Source organism: Amborella trichopoda, chromosome 4, assembly GCF_054954075.1.
Source record: "Amborella trichopoda isolate Santa Cruz 75 chromosome 4, AtrichopodaSantaCruz75HAP2 v2.0, whole genome shotgun sequence".
Classification (NCBI taxonomy): Eukaryota; Viridiplantae; Streptophyta; class Magnoliopsida; order Amborellales; family Amborellaceae; genus Amborella; species Amborella trichopoda.
Genome location: NC_142339.1, coordinates 2,481,019 through 2,497,035, shown reverse-complemented (window position 1 = coordinate 2,497,035; position 16,017 = coordinate 2,481,019). Strand labels below are relative to the sequence as shown.

At 37.6% G+C, this 16,017-nt stretch overlaps 1 protein-coding gene across 4 annotated transcripts; it reads right to left on the bottom strand.

The window, feature by feature from the left end:
* Positions 1-3,275: 3,275 nt before the first annotated feature.
* On the bottom strand, positions 3,276-14,222 carry LOC18439392 (Transducin/WD40 repeat-like superfamily protein). 4 transcript variants are annotated; one of them, XM_088864321.1, is made up of 8 exons: positions 13,996-14,222; positions 12,824-12,904; positions 12,555-12,644; positions 11,670-11,833; positions 11,441-11,559; positions 10,224-10,291; positions 4,672-4,720; positions 3,276-4,442 (listed from the first exon to the last, which is right to left on the bottom strand). In XM_088864321.1, exons 5-8 carry the CDS (start codon positions 11,513-11,515, stop codon positions 3,426-3,428), a joined length of 1,209 nt encoding a protein of 402 aa, XP_088720447.1. In that variant the 5' UTR covers positions 11,516-11,559; positions 11,670-11,833; positions 12,555-12,644; positions 12,824-12,904; positions 13,996-14,222; the 3' UTR covers positions 3,276-3,425. The 4 variants fall into 4 exon arrangements, with proteins under 4 accessions (XP_088720447.1, XP_006849621.1, XP_088720449.1 ...); XM_006849558.4 differs by having other exon boundaries at positions 11,670-11,802; XM_088864323.1 differs by lacking the exon at positions 10,224-10,291 and having other exon boundaries at positions 11,670-11,802.
* Between the last annotated feature and the right edge of the window lie 1,795 nt (positions 14,223-16,017).

Below are 16,017 nucleotides of genomic sequence, written 5' to 3'. Positions count from 1 at the left end.
TTGAGATTGATTACATGAATCCTGGTTGATCATTCTACTCTATCAAAGATAATACTCTCATTAAGGTCATAAGTCGCCATGTATTTTGTCATTACTTTCAACCATATCCTTTTTCGCCTAACCAATGTTTTTATTTTAGCCCTCCACTTGAACCAACTCGTACTTCCTAAAAAATATTGTACTTGGTCTTCGTTGTAAATGGCCAACTCATTTAAATCTACTTTCTCTCGTCATATCACCTATATAAGTTACTCCTAAGTTCTCCCAAATGTCACATCTCAACTATACTCTTTCTATGTGTATGTTGTTTCTTGACCTCTCAACTTTCTGCCCCATAAAGCAAAGCTGGCCTCACAATTGTCCTATGGAACTTCAGCTTCACATTCATTGGTATGCGATGATCACATAAAACTTTGATAGCACATCTCCACCTCGCCCACTAACTTTAATTCTATGTGCAATATTTTCCTCACTCTCTTCATTTTCTTGGATTATCGATCAAAAAATCAAAGTCAATTTTTATTTCAAAAATGGATTATTAAGGGGGTTGCATTTCTCCACATGAGTTCGCGGACTCATAGAAATGGCGTCCTTTCTTCAAAGGGTGCGGTTTCTATAAGGTTGCAACCTTAAACAATCTAATTAAGGTGCACCTCCAAACTTTATCATAACATGTATTTTTTGTGTTAAAAATTTATAATATTGTTTGAAAATCTATTTTCATATCTAATTATAAAAATTTAAACTCTAAAACTGGTTAAAATCAAGTAGATCTATAAACATATGAAAATCTTGAAAATAGACGGTCTAGATAATGTGTTGCAAGATGCATTATTTTTAGGACTCAAAATCTTTCTTTTTTTCATATTCATACATCTCAACATTGAGATGATCAATTAGAGAGTTTTTCAACATTAAAATAACGTTTTTCGATGGATTTTTGAGGTGCATATGTAGTTCTACATTTTAAGGTTGCAACCTTATATAAACTTTTCCTTTCTTCAAATAGGTATAGAGCGGGACTGAATTTCTTGTTTTTTCTAAAAAATTTATGCTCATGTCCTGAAAATTATTTCCCTAAATTTATTTTTTTTAAGTTCAAACATTTTTCAAATTTTTTTTTTTTTTTAAATGCTCTTTTTATACGTTCAAGGTCTAAAGTGATAAATGCGCATGAGACTGGATCAAAGTTCTAAATTTTTGTTTTTTATTGTGGTCCAAAGTCAAGGTTTTATATTGTGGTCCATACTCAAGGTTTTATATTGTGGTCTGAAGTTGAAATAACTTCGGATCTTCATGGTCTGCAACCGTTTCGATAAGTATTGGCAGCAGAAAGTCGACACTTTCTCAAACTTTTTAGGTGAAGTGGCTTCAGATCTTTATCATTTCAAATCTGAACTTTCTCAAACTAAAAATTGTCTTCTTATTTAAGACTAGTGATTTAAATACGGATTGGGGACTTGGATCGGGAACCCCAAAAGCTGGTATAAATCGATGAATAGGCGGTTTGGATCGCTGTTTTATTGTACAAGAAAAAAGGTGAGCCGGCAAAAAAACACATGAAAAAATAGTGAACTAGCCCAAATCCAGTTCGGATAAGTGAATCGGCAGTCCGAATCGCCGTTTCACAATAGAGAATTGTCGTTTTACTATGTGGAACCGCAGGTTCCCTTCTAGACTTGGCTATTTTCCTATATATACGGAACTAGAATGGGGTGATCGATACATGTCGGACCGGGCGATTCCGTGCCGACCCGGCGTTTTTTAAAATCAGTGTTTAAGACTTTGGAGGTCCTCCAACATGGAAGCATTTTCATATAAAGGCTCATCAAGCCGAGCTTGTAAAATTAAGGGTGGGATGGGTCGGGTCCAATCTGAGTTGGGGGTCGGTTCTAAGAAAATTGGACCTGTACACAACCCATCAATCTGGGTTTATAAATAAATAAAATAAATAATATATATATATATATATATATATATATATATATATATATATATATATAAAAGTAATACTATTTATATATGTATTTTACATTAATGTATACCTAGTCGGGTTAGGTTCATTTGGACCTAGACCCAAACATAACTTGGGTCAAGTCAAGGTCAAGTGAATCCAAACCCGACCTATCGAGTTCATTGTCTAGGTCTAGGACAAGGTCGAGTTGAACCATCCAATCCACGGGCCGACTTTACCCATCTTTCTTGAACCTATGTAAAATCCCTTATGGGGCTATTACGGCGTTACAATAACAACTTATCTTCTCAAAGTATGGGATTGTCTGCAAACATACCATTTATTTTTTGTACAAGAATGTCACAATCATTCTTATTCTTTAATTTTTCTCATGTCCATGCATTTTGATGTCGAGATAATCGATTTGCGGAGATTTGGGCATCAAAATAATCTCTTGTAGTGAAAGTTTTGAGTTAGACTATAATTTGATTGTTTAGAGTCTCGGCTTATATAAACTTTTCCCCAGTCCAAACAAGTTGTTACGGAGTAGTTTTAAATCTTAATTGTATTTTATTTTTTCATATCCACATGGGTTTTTTAACATTTTTTAGAAAACTTTTTATGTATGCCTTATTATATTTTTGTAATATAAAATTATAGTATAAGGTTTATGCTTTCTATAAACATTATCCAAAAACCAGAAGGCTTGATACGTAAGTACAAGTATGGATACAAATAACAGCGCCATTGTAATTGTAACAGCCCCTCAAAAAAATTCACATAAAATAATATAATTGTAGGGTATATCCTTGAAATCTCCAAAGCTGTATGCTTAGCATGAATCTCAGTAAAGTCGAAATGGAGTACGCAAAAATACTGAAAAAACAGAAAGTGTTCAATTGAACCATTCAATTTGCAGAATCAAAAAGTAACAATACCCCAAGCCATCCAAGTTAAATCGAATGACTATGTGCAATGGCTAAGGATCAAAAGTTTCGGACTGAATGAAAATTTGACGCCATCGGTTTGTAAGTCTGGCAGCCTAAGCTGTTCCAACATTTTTGTGCCAAAAGTAAATGGTCTCATTGTACATGACCCCTTAGAAAAAATAAGTGGATAAGTCTCCCAAGTGATTATATGAATCTGCTAGAGCGTGTCCAACTACCTTGCTCTCACCATTCTTTTATGAATGTATATTCATGATATTTCTTGTTTAGGCAACACACACGCTAGTGCCCGCACACACAATCACCTACAAGAAACCATTAGAGAGAGAACAGAACACCAGCAATTGGGTGAAAAGCAACAGCTAAACAGAGGATGACATTAAGAGGGGATTTTCCACTCAAATTGCGAAGAAAAAACAAAATCCCGTAGCATAAACAGCAGAAAACTCATGCTGTGAATGTTAATAAAACACGGTAATAATTTACACAAGGAAAAAAATGGAGGAAAAAACAGAAACTAACCCTCAGCTACTTCGAGCAAAACGCTGCAAGGCTAGGGGCAGCTGCATCTCACTAACCTTCTGTTTCTTTCTCTTCTCTTCTTCCTTCACCCTCTCCTCGATAAATGGCCTCTTGGCCTTGATAACCGTCTCCTTTTTCTTCTTCTCTATCTTACTAGGCTTACTTCTCCCCTTAGTCTTCTTCTTCCTCTTCTCACCCTTGGCAGCTGCAAGAGCAGCGTCCATCTCAGCCTCTCTCCCCTCTTTGCTTTTCCCTTCCTCTGCCCTACTCCCTGATTTCAACCCCCCTATCTTTGTTTGGTCCATCATAATCATCTCGGGCTGCAACTTATCAAGCAAAGCATGAACCTCTTTCTCTCTCCTTTGCTTGGAAGTCTCAAATGGGTTCGCAACAAAAGTATCGAAGTTGGGCTCACCAGAACCAGGAACAAGAATTGATGAAATACCCGTTGAGTGCCCAAACCCTAACACATCTTCATAAGGCCTAAACCTAACCTCCCCAACTTGATACCCCTTCAACATACGGTGGCTCATATAAAGTTGATAATCCGAATTGCCTGAATCATCCCTCCATATTTTTATTAATGAACCGCTTGCCATGGCCAACAAGCCTCTCTGACTAAAATCCAGGGTTTTGGCGTGGCCTTTGAAAGTATGCACAGCCTCAAATTTTCGTAGATCCCAAAGCTTGATCTTGTGGTCCATGCCTGCTGTGGCCATGAGATGGCCATTGTTGTGAAAGGCTAGGGCTGCGATGGGACCATGATGGCATAGCATTTTGACGAGAGGGTTGGCACTCGTGGGCTTCCACAGTGTGACTTTACCTGAATTGTGACCTAGGGCTATAACTGAGTTGAAGGGGTTTGCATTCATCACATCGCATCGACCTAAGCCTGTTCGATGATGGCCAACAATCTCACCAGTGGTGGTGTCTTGGTATAGAAGCTGGCCATATTTGTTTATCGACACCAAGAGGAAGTAGTTTTGCAAGAATTGAAGACTTAGGGGAAACAGGTTTTCCTGAATTTCAAAAGCAGAGGTTCTGATTAGATATTGTCAACAAATTACACAAACATTATGATTGCATCATTCAGATAAAGAGGAATAGCGAAAAGTCAACAAAATTTTATTCTCTCACCATGTCTTTTCCCTAAAATTCATCATCATCATCATCAAAATTTTATTTTCACCAATGTCTTTTCCCCAAACATTAAAAAGACAAAAACAAAAATGACCATGGGAGGCTAACCTTGAGGCAGTGAATTTCTGTTCCAACTTTGTTGTAAATATATGAATACCTGCAAGATGGTCAAGATTGTCATCATTGTTTAAAAACAAAAGACAGTTTATATCAAGGAAAGTATAATAAGAGACCATTTACTATTGGTACAAGGATGTCACAAACATTCTTGCGCCAGTTCAAATTGGGTGGTTACAAGACTATCATTTCCTAGACTCAAAATTCAAGAAAAATTTCTCGAACTTCATAACAGATGTCCCTAGCCATCCACTTTGACATCTAATGACTACAAATAATTGTAAGCACCTTGTAACAAAGATAAATGGTCTCATAGTATACATTCCTTTATATTGATGGATAAAAAAGAAATTCCACATGTACAATGTACTGTTAACAACTACTTGTGCAGAACATGCAGCAGCTACTAAAATCTTCGTCAGATCTTTCTGATCAAGTTGCTGAAGGGGGGGGCAGTGGGGTTAGAAACAATCAGTATGGGTTTCAAATTCCTTACAGAAAAAAAAAAGAAAGAAAGAAAGAACTAGAACAACCTTTTGAGCATCTTATGGAACCCAGCCGTCAATTAAGAGGCTGATGCAACTTGAGAAGAAAATGAGGGAATTTAATTTCTGTGCAACTACTAATTTTGAAGATTCAAAATCGCTATCAACTAAAGTTTTTTTAGAGAAAGAAAGTTAAGAGATGAAAAAGTAGACCTTAAGAATAAAACTCTAGGGTTAGCAATGGGTTGGGCCAGCCTTGGCCCTATACCATCCCTAGTCCCTATAAGGCCAGCCCGAGCCTGTCCTGGACCCAACCAGACCAAAAAGGCCTTGGCCCAGCCCGGCCCTGTTCGTGCCCCACCGGGTGGGGCCAAACACAATTCAACCAAATAAATGAACAAAAAGTAAGAAAAAACAGTCCAGACTGGCCATAGGGCCATATCTTGTGGCCTAGGCCCAAGTCTTTTAGGGCGAGGCCAGGCCAGGCCAGGCTGCCAGGCCCACTGCCAGGCCTAAACAGAGTTAATGCCAAAAGAAAACCTTAAAAGATGAAAGCTCCAAAGCTCACATGCATTTTAGACAAATATATGAAAGCCCCAAAGCTCTCTATATGCTCTCAAAGCGTCATACTCACTAGATCCCCAAGTGCTTTAGACATAATTAGTTCTTGAACAAAAAGTTTAGTTGAATAAGGAGTGTCAGTCGCCCAACCCTGGGGGGGTCGGGGAAGGGGGGAAGCTTTTTTTTCCTACCAGGCTTCTCTCATATATATTTTTTTTCTTCTAATTGTTTTTCTCATATCTTTGGCACCAAAGTCTTAACAGATTATGGCAGGAATATATTTTTTGCATTTTTCCCAAAATCTCAATGCCCCAACTTCATTCATCGTCATCATCATCATCGAAGCCCTAACCGAATTATTCAAGGTCGGCTACATGAATTTTGTTCCTTCATTCTTTTTACGTTCACGATTCATGATAAGATGTGGCAAAGTTTTACGCTGGCTGCTTACCTAACACAACCAATCTCCTTTACCTGGGCTTGGGATGGGTTAAGGGAAATTTAAGGTCCTCAGTTAGACCAACCTATGAGAATTCTTCACAAATGTGCATAGGTTCTAAAAGTCACACTACATGTACTAAATGCTAATTCAAAATTAATTTCATGCATACCACAGATATGAACAGCTAACACAAGTAATATCCCAAGAGTTGCAACACTTCTATGATTTCTGTGAATGATTTCCTTTTCCATTTCTTAATTGTTAAGCATGTTATATACATGTGTGTGCATGTGTGCGTGTATGCATGGTAAGCATCGTGCTATGGAATGCAAGATTAAGATATTGAAAATAGAAGGCTAGGTAAGTTTGTTAACCAGCAAATTGCAATTGCCTTTCTTTGCTAAGGTAATATCTTTGAACTGAATATGGTCATTGATGAAGTCCTCTATAGTTTTGTTGAAATTGCAGGTAGTAGAGTCGTGATTACGTTTCCAATAAACCCCGAAAATAGACAACATCACAAAAGGCACATAGAAAACTATCAAGATAAGGCGATCACAGACCTGTGGACCTCTACCCTATCTAGGTGAAACATAATTGGGCAGGGTAAGGAACTCAGCAGAGGCTAAAGATGGCAGAGGCATTATCCCTCGTGTGGACTTTTTGCCTACAGTACATCTCAAAAGAATCAATGACAACTCTCTTTCATCTTATCTAAATCAGAAATCATCTTCTCATTAAACTTAAACTTTCTGTCAAGTTCGACTTACAGAGGCATTATCCCTCGTGTAGACTTTTTGCCTACAGTATATCTCAAAAGAACCAATGACAACTCTCTTCCGTCTTCCCTAAATCAGAAATCATCTTCTCATTAAACTTTAAACTTTCTGTCAAGTTTCGACTTTTTGTAACACTAACCACCCTATGGAAGAATCCCACACCTCTAAACCTGACTTATATAGACTTTTGCCCACAATACATCTCCATAATCAAAATATTCTGAAATGTAAATCAGAAATCAAATCTAAAATAACACTCAACAGTTGAATTGGACTAATCTGGAGCAAAGGATGTCTCTAATGACACATTCAACAGAGCAAGTCACTTGACTTGGCAGGGTACGACGTCCACGTGCAAAGCCTTGCATACAGTCCAAGTCTTACCTATTCACAAGGTTATTTGTTATATTTTTTAAGACTCAGCCAAATCTGAAACGCTGACTCGGACTCAGCCCCTGCCAGGTTCAGGGGCCAAGTCCAAGTTTCAAAACACTGCCATGGACTGAGATACTCTACTCAATTATAGGGTTGTGGAAGAGTTAATTCACTAAATCAAGTGATTATCAAACTGTATAATAAACCCCTAGTTACCAAAATCACAACAAAGTTATTAAAGACTGTAGAGGATTAGATGGATATTATGCTCATTCGCAAATCATTATTGGAGTTACCTAGAAATTTGAGCACTTATCACTTGATTTCCTTACTTTTCATCAAGTGCTTCGAGCTGGCCACGGGCTTTAGGGTCAATATGGCCAAATTGAAAATGATTGGCATTGGCATGGAGCTGCAGGCCACCCAGGACCTTCCCGATAGGTGGGGCTACACAGTGGACACCCTCCCATCCACCTGCTTGGGCCTCCGCCTGGGCCACGGCAAGCATAAACACAGGCAATGGAGGTATATCATTGACAAATTTGACCGAAAATTGGCCACCTGGAAAGGGAGATTCCTATTCCCAGCAGGTAAGAGTAACTCTCATCAAGGCCACTCTTTCCAACATCCCCATTTTCCAAATGTACTTCTTCCATATGCCTGCGGTTGTTGCCACATGCCTGGAACAACTCATGCGCAACTTTCTGAGGTCCAAAGATGGTGAATGGCGAATCCAAGAAGTATCACCTTATCACTTAGACCACCGTTTGCAAGCCTAAATCCCAAGGTGGCCTGAGCATTCGCACTCTCAAACAGAACAACTTGGCCTTATTGGGCAAATGGTGGTGGCGTTTGGCCACCCAGGAGGGCCACCTGTGGAAAATTGTACTTTGCCATAATATTGCCTACACCATCCTCCCTGGTTACCCCACAACACAGCCTACAATTCATGCTCATGAGCCTATCTTGCATTGCTTACACCCCTTCAGAGCCAACATTCACTTCCATGCAAGGTTGGGCAACAAAATTAACGTCTGGTTCGATCTTTTGGATTGGCCACAGTCCCCTGAAGATTGCTTTGCCAACCTCTTCTGCCTAGCCAGAGACAGCAACACCTCAGTTGCGGATTTATTCCGAGTGGCAGGCACTACACACTCCTGGACTCCAAATTTCAGAAGACACCTCCATGACAGAGAGGTTGAAGCCTTCCTTGAACTCTCAGCCCTTCTCCACTCCGTCTATCTGTCTCCCCATGGTGAGGATAAAGTTATTTGGTCCTTAACTGCAGATGGCACACTCTCAGTTTCTTCCTTCTACCGCAAACTCCATTCCATCCCAACCTCCACCTCATCTCCTTCCATTGTCACCAAAGCCTGGCTCTCCTTCATCCCTGCCAAAATCCAAGTCTTCAATTGGATTGCCCTTTCCAGGAGGGTCTTGACAGTAGACCGATTGCAAAGGAGGGCCCTGATTATTCCTAACCGCTGCATGATGTGTGCGGTTGATGAGGAAACAAATTTACACCTCTTCATCCACTGCAGCTTAGCCAGCACATTTTGTAAGGACCTATTCTTACTGTTTAACTGGTCTTGGGTCACCTCCAGATCAGTACCCCAATTCGTCGAATACACGAAGTTTCTCCCATGAGCCAAATCAGGCATTTTGCTATCGAAGGCATTAGTAGTGGCTACCTTATGAGCCATTTGGATTGAGTGCAACAACCGCATTTTCCAAGGTCGCATCTCTCGAGTCCATGTCCTCAGGGACAACATCAAATCCACAGTTATCTTTTGGGCCTTGATCCACAGCTGCTTCAAGCACCTCTCAGCCTCAGACCTCCATCTTAACTGACAATCACTTCACTTTCTCGAGCCTAATGCCATCCATCGAGCGCTCTTTGGCGACCTCCAGAATTGAACAAAACCAAACTTAATTTCAACGATAGCTTGCTTGGCAACCCAGAACTGGCTGGCATCAGGGGATTGGGGGCATCTTCAGTAACTACCATGGCCTCTCCCTTTTATCCTTCACGAAACCTATTGGTCAAGCTAAGTCCACCACGGCAGAAGCTCTCGCGCTATTGGAAGGTGTCAAACACTTCAATCCTCACTGGAGCACAGAACTGGTTGTGGTAGGAGACTCTATAAATGCCATCCTCTCAGCCTTGGGGGAGGCCACACACCCTGGAGACTCACTCATGTGTTTGTGAGATTTTTCACATTTGCAGGCATATTCCCATTTCATGAACTCATACTTGGCGGGAGGCGAACCACACGGCAGACGCTCTCACTACAGGAGCAGCAGCTATGGCAGGAGTCTAGAGACCTCCACTTTGTTGGGTATCTGGCCTTTTAGCTTTGATTTTTCTTGGATGTACACAATTTTTTGCCCTCTTGGTGATATTTTTATAGAGCTCCTGAGTTGTGCGCCGCCTAGTTTTTTATGACGAGAATGGTGTGTAGATCTTTACTTTATAGAATAGTAAACAGGTAGAAAAGAAAAACCATGCAAAGTTGTGTGCATAATCCATCTAGTAAGTTTTCCATATCATGGAATAACCTACCGTACAAAGTCTCAGTATTTCTACTGCCATTTCTCTTCCCAAAAATTCAGTATAAATTTATAGCAACAAGAGAGCAGATTGAAAACAAAAACAAATCTTTACTAGTACGCATCAGCAACCTTTGACAGTTCTTGAGAATAAGAAGTCATATACATTTCCAAGATGAGAACAAACATCAGAACAGAGCTTGCCAAGAATAACTGTAATTCTTTATATAATACAGATGCATAACCAGCTAGAGACATGCTTCTCTGCTTCTCTCTGAAAAGCAGATGAATTGCACTCTTCAAAAGGCTAATGTAAAATATGAATCATGTATGGAAGGTGAAATTCTTTACTTTTTTTGAGCTGCAGCAAAAAATTGATCATTGTGCAAAAACTTCACATCACGGATGGTCTCTCTGACCTGAAACAATGAGTTCATCATAAAACATTTATCTAGAAAAGAAAACTACCAATCCACATAACCAGATTCTCCAAAGCACTTTTGTGAAAACATATGTAAATTGAATACCTATTGGTACAAATTTTTTTTAATAACAAGTTAATGGTTGGAATGGAGGGTTGGACATTATGTTGAGGCATTGGCCCCCTAACCACCGATGTCCCAACCCCATTCTTCATACCTATTGATACACATTTATCAAAAAGAAAAAAAAGGAAAAAGAGAAAAACGAAGACAACTGTTATTGATACATGGAGTTTGAATCAACGTTATGAGGATGAAACATGCTGTAAAGGGGTCTAGTCTGAGCAAACAGGTCCTAGCAGCAGCTAGAAAATTGCAGAACATCAAAAACAACATAATATTAAAAAATAACGATAAAACAAATTGAAATAAATATAGTTTAAAAATATTCAAACTATAAAGGTATTGATTATAAGGGATTCATGCACATTGTGAATTGGAATGTTAGAAGGTTGAGGCCCCTAAGAGGAACATGGTTCTGAGAAAATAGAACAGAGGATACAAGGCGCACATAATGTTGATAAAAACACACAAGTAGCGGAATTGAACTCGCCATCTTATTGGAGTTATTATGAAAGATTGTGAGTGCCTCATTTTGGATGGAACAGGTTGAGGGAAGGATTGCTAGTTGTCTAACCCTAAGTTGTGACCAGCCAAAAATTCTGATGTAGAAAAAAATTCTATTTCAATTAAACCAAAGTTCTATAAGGAGATATTAGACAGGATGATGACCTATGTTATGTCGATTTAAGAAGAACGATGCTTTTCATGAAGAAAGGATATCAAGATGACACAAAATGGTCCTTTATTGAGTGTTTCTGTGCATGAGTTCTAGAGCGACAATTGACACTTCAGAAAACCTACCTTCATTGATGTGTGATGCAATTGACAATGGCTATAAACAAAAGAACCATAACAAAGAATCCAATGAACAGTACCAAATGTGCAACAAACAAGAGAGCACAAATGTCCAAGGTTCTCAATTATAAATTAAGTAGGAATTCCAAGACCTGCATGGCTGTGTTCATAAGAATCTCCACAATGCAAATATGAAAGGATCCATACAACTAAGAAATGCACACAAACCTGAAACTCTTTGATTAGGTTCATACTCATCACATCCATCATTGCTAGATGACCTCTTCGCCCTCCAACCAACATATAGTGGCCATTAGAGGTATAGTCCAACACATACGGACCAAGATCTGCATTGTTCACATCATCAAATTGAAATTCATCAAGTTAATACCATACTGAGAAATAATTTTTCTGAAAATAGCTTTTTTTAAACAGGTTATAAAGAAACAAAACTCACCTGGTAGGACTATATCAAATGCCTTTCTTGAACTTAAAATGTCTACTTCATGCACAATATTTTCTTGTTTGATCCTCCATGATTTTTCCAAACCTTCAGTTTCTAGGTAACCTCCTTCACTGGGCAACAACCACTGCAAATCATTAACCTTTCCATGTAAGTACCTGAATCAAGATGTTCACAAGTTTCATAGAAAATCCTCATCAACTTGTGGAGTTCAAAACCAAAGAACAGATGAGATCAAGATTAAAAAGCCAAGATCAAAGATATGCTAATGAGTATTATTTAGTCTCTAAAACGAGAATTAGCACAAAAGCATCAGATGCTGTTAAAGGAAAAGGTCAAAGCATGGTAGCAAGCCACAAACAAGGTGTTTTGGTTATCTACAATTATAGAAAGTAACCATTATGTAAGCTACAAAGCCTTCCCCAAAATGAAAAGAAAAATCAAGACAAGATACTCAAGCTTAAAATACATGAATTTTTCAATTCACACTAGAGACTCGAAAATGTTCTCAATTTCTCATCTTTACTAAAGTATGTCAATCAACAATTAAACCCCTGAATATCATGCAACAACCTACCATTCTATGTGCATGTAAATGGACCAAAGATGATAATCATTCAACAATGCATTGCAAACATGAAACAAGATAAATGCAGCACAAGCACAACAAAGCTTACCTCTTCAACAATAATATACAAAACATGCATCAAATTGGCATACAGCAAAAAATTTGACCCATTAATTTGAATGAAATAAAGAAAAACTCCAAAAATGGCAATCAATAAGAAGAGTAGAACACACATAAATATCATTTCCAAAAACACAAGAAAAGAAATACCATATCCAACTGAAAAATGTGAATAAAATAACAACAGTGACCTTTTCAACTTTAGCTGCAGCCTTGGCAGATTGACTGTATAACTCTTCTCTAACAGTTAATTGGCCCCTCAGCTTTTTGTCCTTTACAGCCTGCAAATTGGAAGCCCAAGGTTGATGATATATGAAGTTAGGAACCTTTATCCTTTTATATAAGAGTGATGAATACGACTATCATTGCATGCTCTATAAAATAAGAAGGAACTAAGAAACTTAATTGAGAGTAGCTTCGTTTTATAGATGTAATCAAACGAACAGAAGAAGCTATATACCTTCAAGCCCTTATTCTCTCCTCGTAAGTACTTTTTAATATCTAAATCTTCTTCATCTGACAAAGCCATGTTGAATATATCCTGCATAACCACAATTAAAAGTGAATATAAGCCACAAATTGAATGATTGGTTGTATGGGGATTGTAGTTTCCTGATATGTACTGATTGTAGATCGATTATTCAAACAAATGCTAACTTTGCATTTGATAACTAAGATTGATAAAGTTAACATCGCCTGATGAAAGTTCACTTTATTCAAACAATGCCAACTTTTTATTTGGTAGGATCAAATAAAATTAGCTATTAAGTTCCTAATATCTCTCTTCAATCCAAAGAATATACCATATAAGAAGCTTCAACACTACACATGGAGATAAAAGAAGCAATTCATATCACTAAAAGCGGACTCAATTTTGGGAACACTTCCATGAAGACAATATGCTAAGCACACCAAGAAAAACAAATAGTTTAACATTTTCTTCATCAACTTATCTGAAGGGAAAGTGTTGAATCTGTCACTCAAACAAGTAACATACTTGTCCCACAACGCATTTACTTCCAGTGATTTCCTCACCAGCCACCAATACATAAATGTTCATGGGAAACCACATAAACAAATCAAGGATGACAACATTTACATAGCTTACAATTGATTAATTCAGACATGTTGACCCATGTTATATAAAAGGAACCAAAAAGTAAAAACAATAACAAACAAACTAGTTATGTATAACCAATAATTCATGCGTTCCAGAAATGAAAACAAATGCTACGACATGAAGTTAACAATCAGAGAGCCAGACGTAAGAATCCCCGTGAAAGTATTGATTGCTATCAAGATTTCACCCAAAGCAGTACTTGAATAGGATTAAATGTAATAATGTACCGAAAAATGACAATCATAATTACAATTATCTTAAGGCGTAATTTTGAATTTATTATAGGAGAAGAACAAATGTACTGATCAAACAGTCATTCAAGCCGACTATGTTGGTAGTAAGATAATAGAAGGAAGAGTTTATATTAAATGAAGCCTGCAAATAAATTTATGGGGAAAAATCATTAAAAAAAAAAACATACCAATTTATTTTCAATTTCATGAAAAAAGGAAGATAAATCATGGAAAATGAATAAATAATTTCAGTTTCATCAAAGAAATAAGATCACTAACCTCTTTTAGATAGAGAAGGAATACGGAGGCTTTCGCGGAAAGATTGCACAAAACCAGAAACCCTAACCTCGAGCACAACACAGCAAGAATGACAGAGAGAGAGAGAGAGAGGTGGGGGATTTGGGAAGGGGATGAGAGAGTTATGGATTAGGGTCTGAGATGACGAGGGAAGGATTTAGGTTAGGGTTTAAGACGGGTAGAGAGGGTTTTCGGTTAGGGATTTAGACGGGGAGAGAGGGCTTCGGGTTAGGAAAGGAGAGAGATAGAGAGAGAGTGTTAAACCTGAGGGAGAAGCGAAATCAGAAAAAGAAGTGAGCGCTTTGGGTAAGAGAGAGAAAGAGCGTTTGTTTGAAAATCTTGAAAATATACTTTTTAGAAAATACTTTATTTTATCTAAAACCATAAAAAATATATTTTTTAAAATTATTAAAAATAAATACCAAATTTTTGAAAACCTCATTCATACCCATTTTCACCATGTTAATATTTGTTTTCCTGTTGAAAATACCATTCACGGTAGTCTTAGATCTATAAAGGCATCATAATTAACCCAAAATTGTGATGGCGATAGTTGCTTCTAAGTAAATTTGTATTGGTTTAAGGCTAAAACCGTGTTTGACGCACCACAGCAATTAAAGCATTGTAATGGATTGTTTAACTATCACGGTTCTAATTGAACTTAATAGTATCACGATGGTGCGAGATCCATAATAGTTAAGGTGATCGTCACAGTTATTTAAGTAACGTGATGGTTCTAATGCTACCTCATCATCACGGTTCTAATAGAATCACGATGACTTAAGCCCCTCACCAAAAGTGTTTGAAGCATATACAACTATCACGATTTTGGGTTAACCATGATGCATTCACAGACCTAACACTTCCGTAAATGGTATTTTAGTAATAAAAAATGAAAAGTAATGAAAAAGGGTATGGATAAAGTTTTGGAAAATTTAGAGTTTATTTCTATTAACCTTAAAAAAATGATATTTTTTATAATTTCTCTTTTTTTTCGTTAAACTTTGAACCTATTTGAAATTGATCGGTATATGTGAGCGTGACCACTTTATACCAAAAAAACAAAGGGTGAAGCTTGTACAAGGTTGCCTCGTTATATTGTATAAATAAGGTGGGTGCGCATGCAAAATTTCCTTAGAGATGTTGTTTTGGTGTCGAAAACTTTATGATGGCTCAAAAATCTCTTTTTATCCTCAGTTGTAAAATTGAAAATCCTGAAAATAGACGGTCCGGATAATTTGTTACAATATGCAGTAATTTTTAGACTTGAAATTCTTTTTTTCTTCATGTCAAGATGATCACTTTGAGGGTTCTCCACTGCCATAACACTTTCCTCTCTATAATTTTTGAGGTACACCTTACTTCAATAGTATAAGGTTGCAATCTTATATATACTTTTTTTTTTTAATTCAAAGGACTTAAACAACTATATTTTTTAAGACTTGGGCAGATAAAATATCTGTTTTCACTTATTTTAAATCAAAAATAATTTTTAAATATTGAAATTTCAGGAAAATTGAAGGCATGGAAGGAGTTGCAATATATTTTTCCTATTTCTTCTCTTCCAAAGATAGTGCAAGTTTTGATAAGAATTTGGAGTCTCTTCCAATTGAAAAGGAGCTCGAGCTATTTGTTAAGAAAAAGCTAGGATCAAGCTCGAGCTTTGTTGGCACATGCGGTCACGAGGCCTTCTTCCAGTGATTTTTCAAGGTTTGCACTAAGTTACACTGATCAATATTAGGGTTTCGTGGGGCTCAGGATAGGGTTAGGAATGGATCTGGTTGGGCAAAGGTTAGACCTAGACCCGACTCAAGCCCAGGTTAGGGGGACGTCAATTGGACTCAGACCCAATCCACTGGGTCTAGACAAGGCCGGGTCTAATTTTTTTTAAAAAAATTATTATGTTGTATTATTTTATTTTTTTGGACAAAATGATGACATGTTTTATAGTGCATAATTACCTTACACAAAAAAAATTGTGTCAAGTCCGATCGTGTTTGATCC

Coding starts and splice junctions, on each gene's coding strand:
- LOC18439392 (XM_006849558.4), bottom strand. CDS start 12,892: ATGGCTTTGTCAGATGAAGAAGATTTAGATATTAAAAAGTACTTACGA. Junction 4,721..10,223: donor TTTGCTGCAGCTCAAAAAAA/GTAAAGAATTTC, acceptor ACCATCTTGCAG/GTATTCATATATTTACAACA. Junction 4,443..4,671: donor CAGAAATTCACTGCCTCAAG/GTTAGCCTCCCA, acceptor TTTGAAATTCAG/GAAAACCTGTTTCCCCTAAG.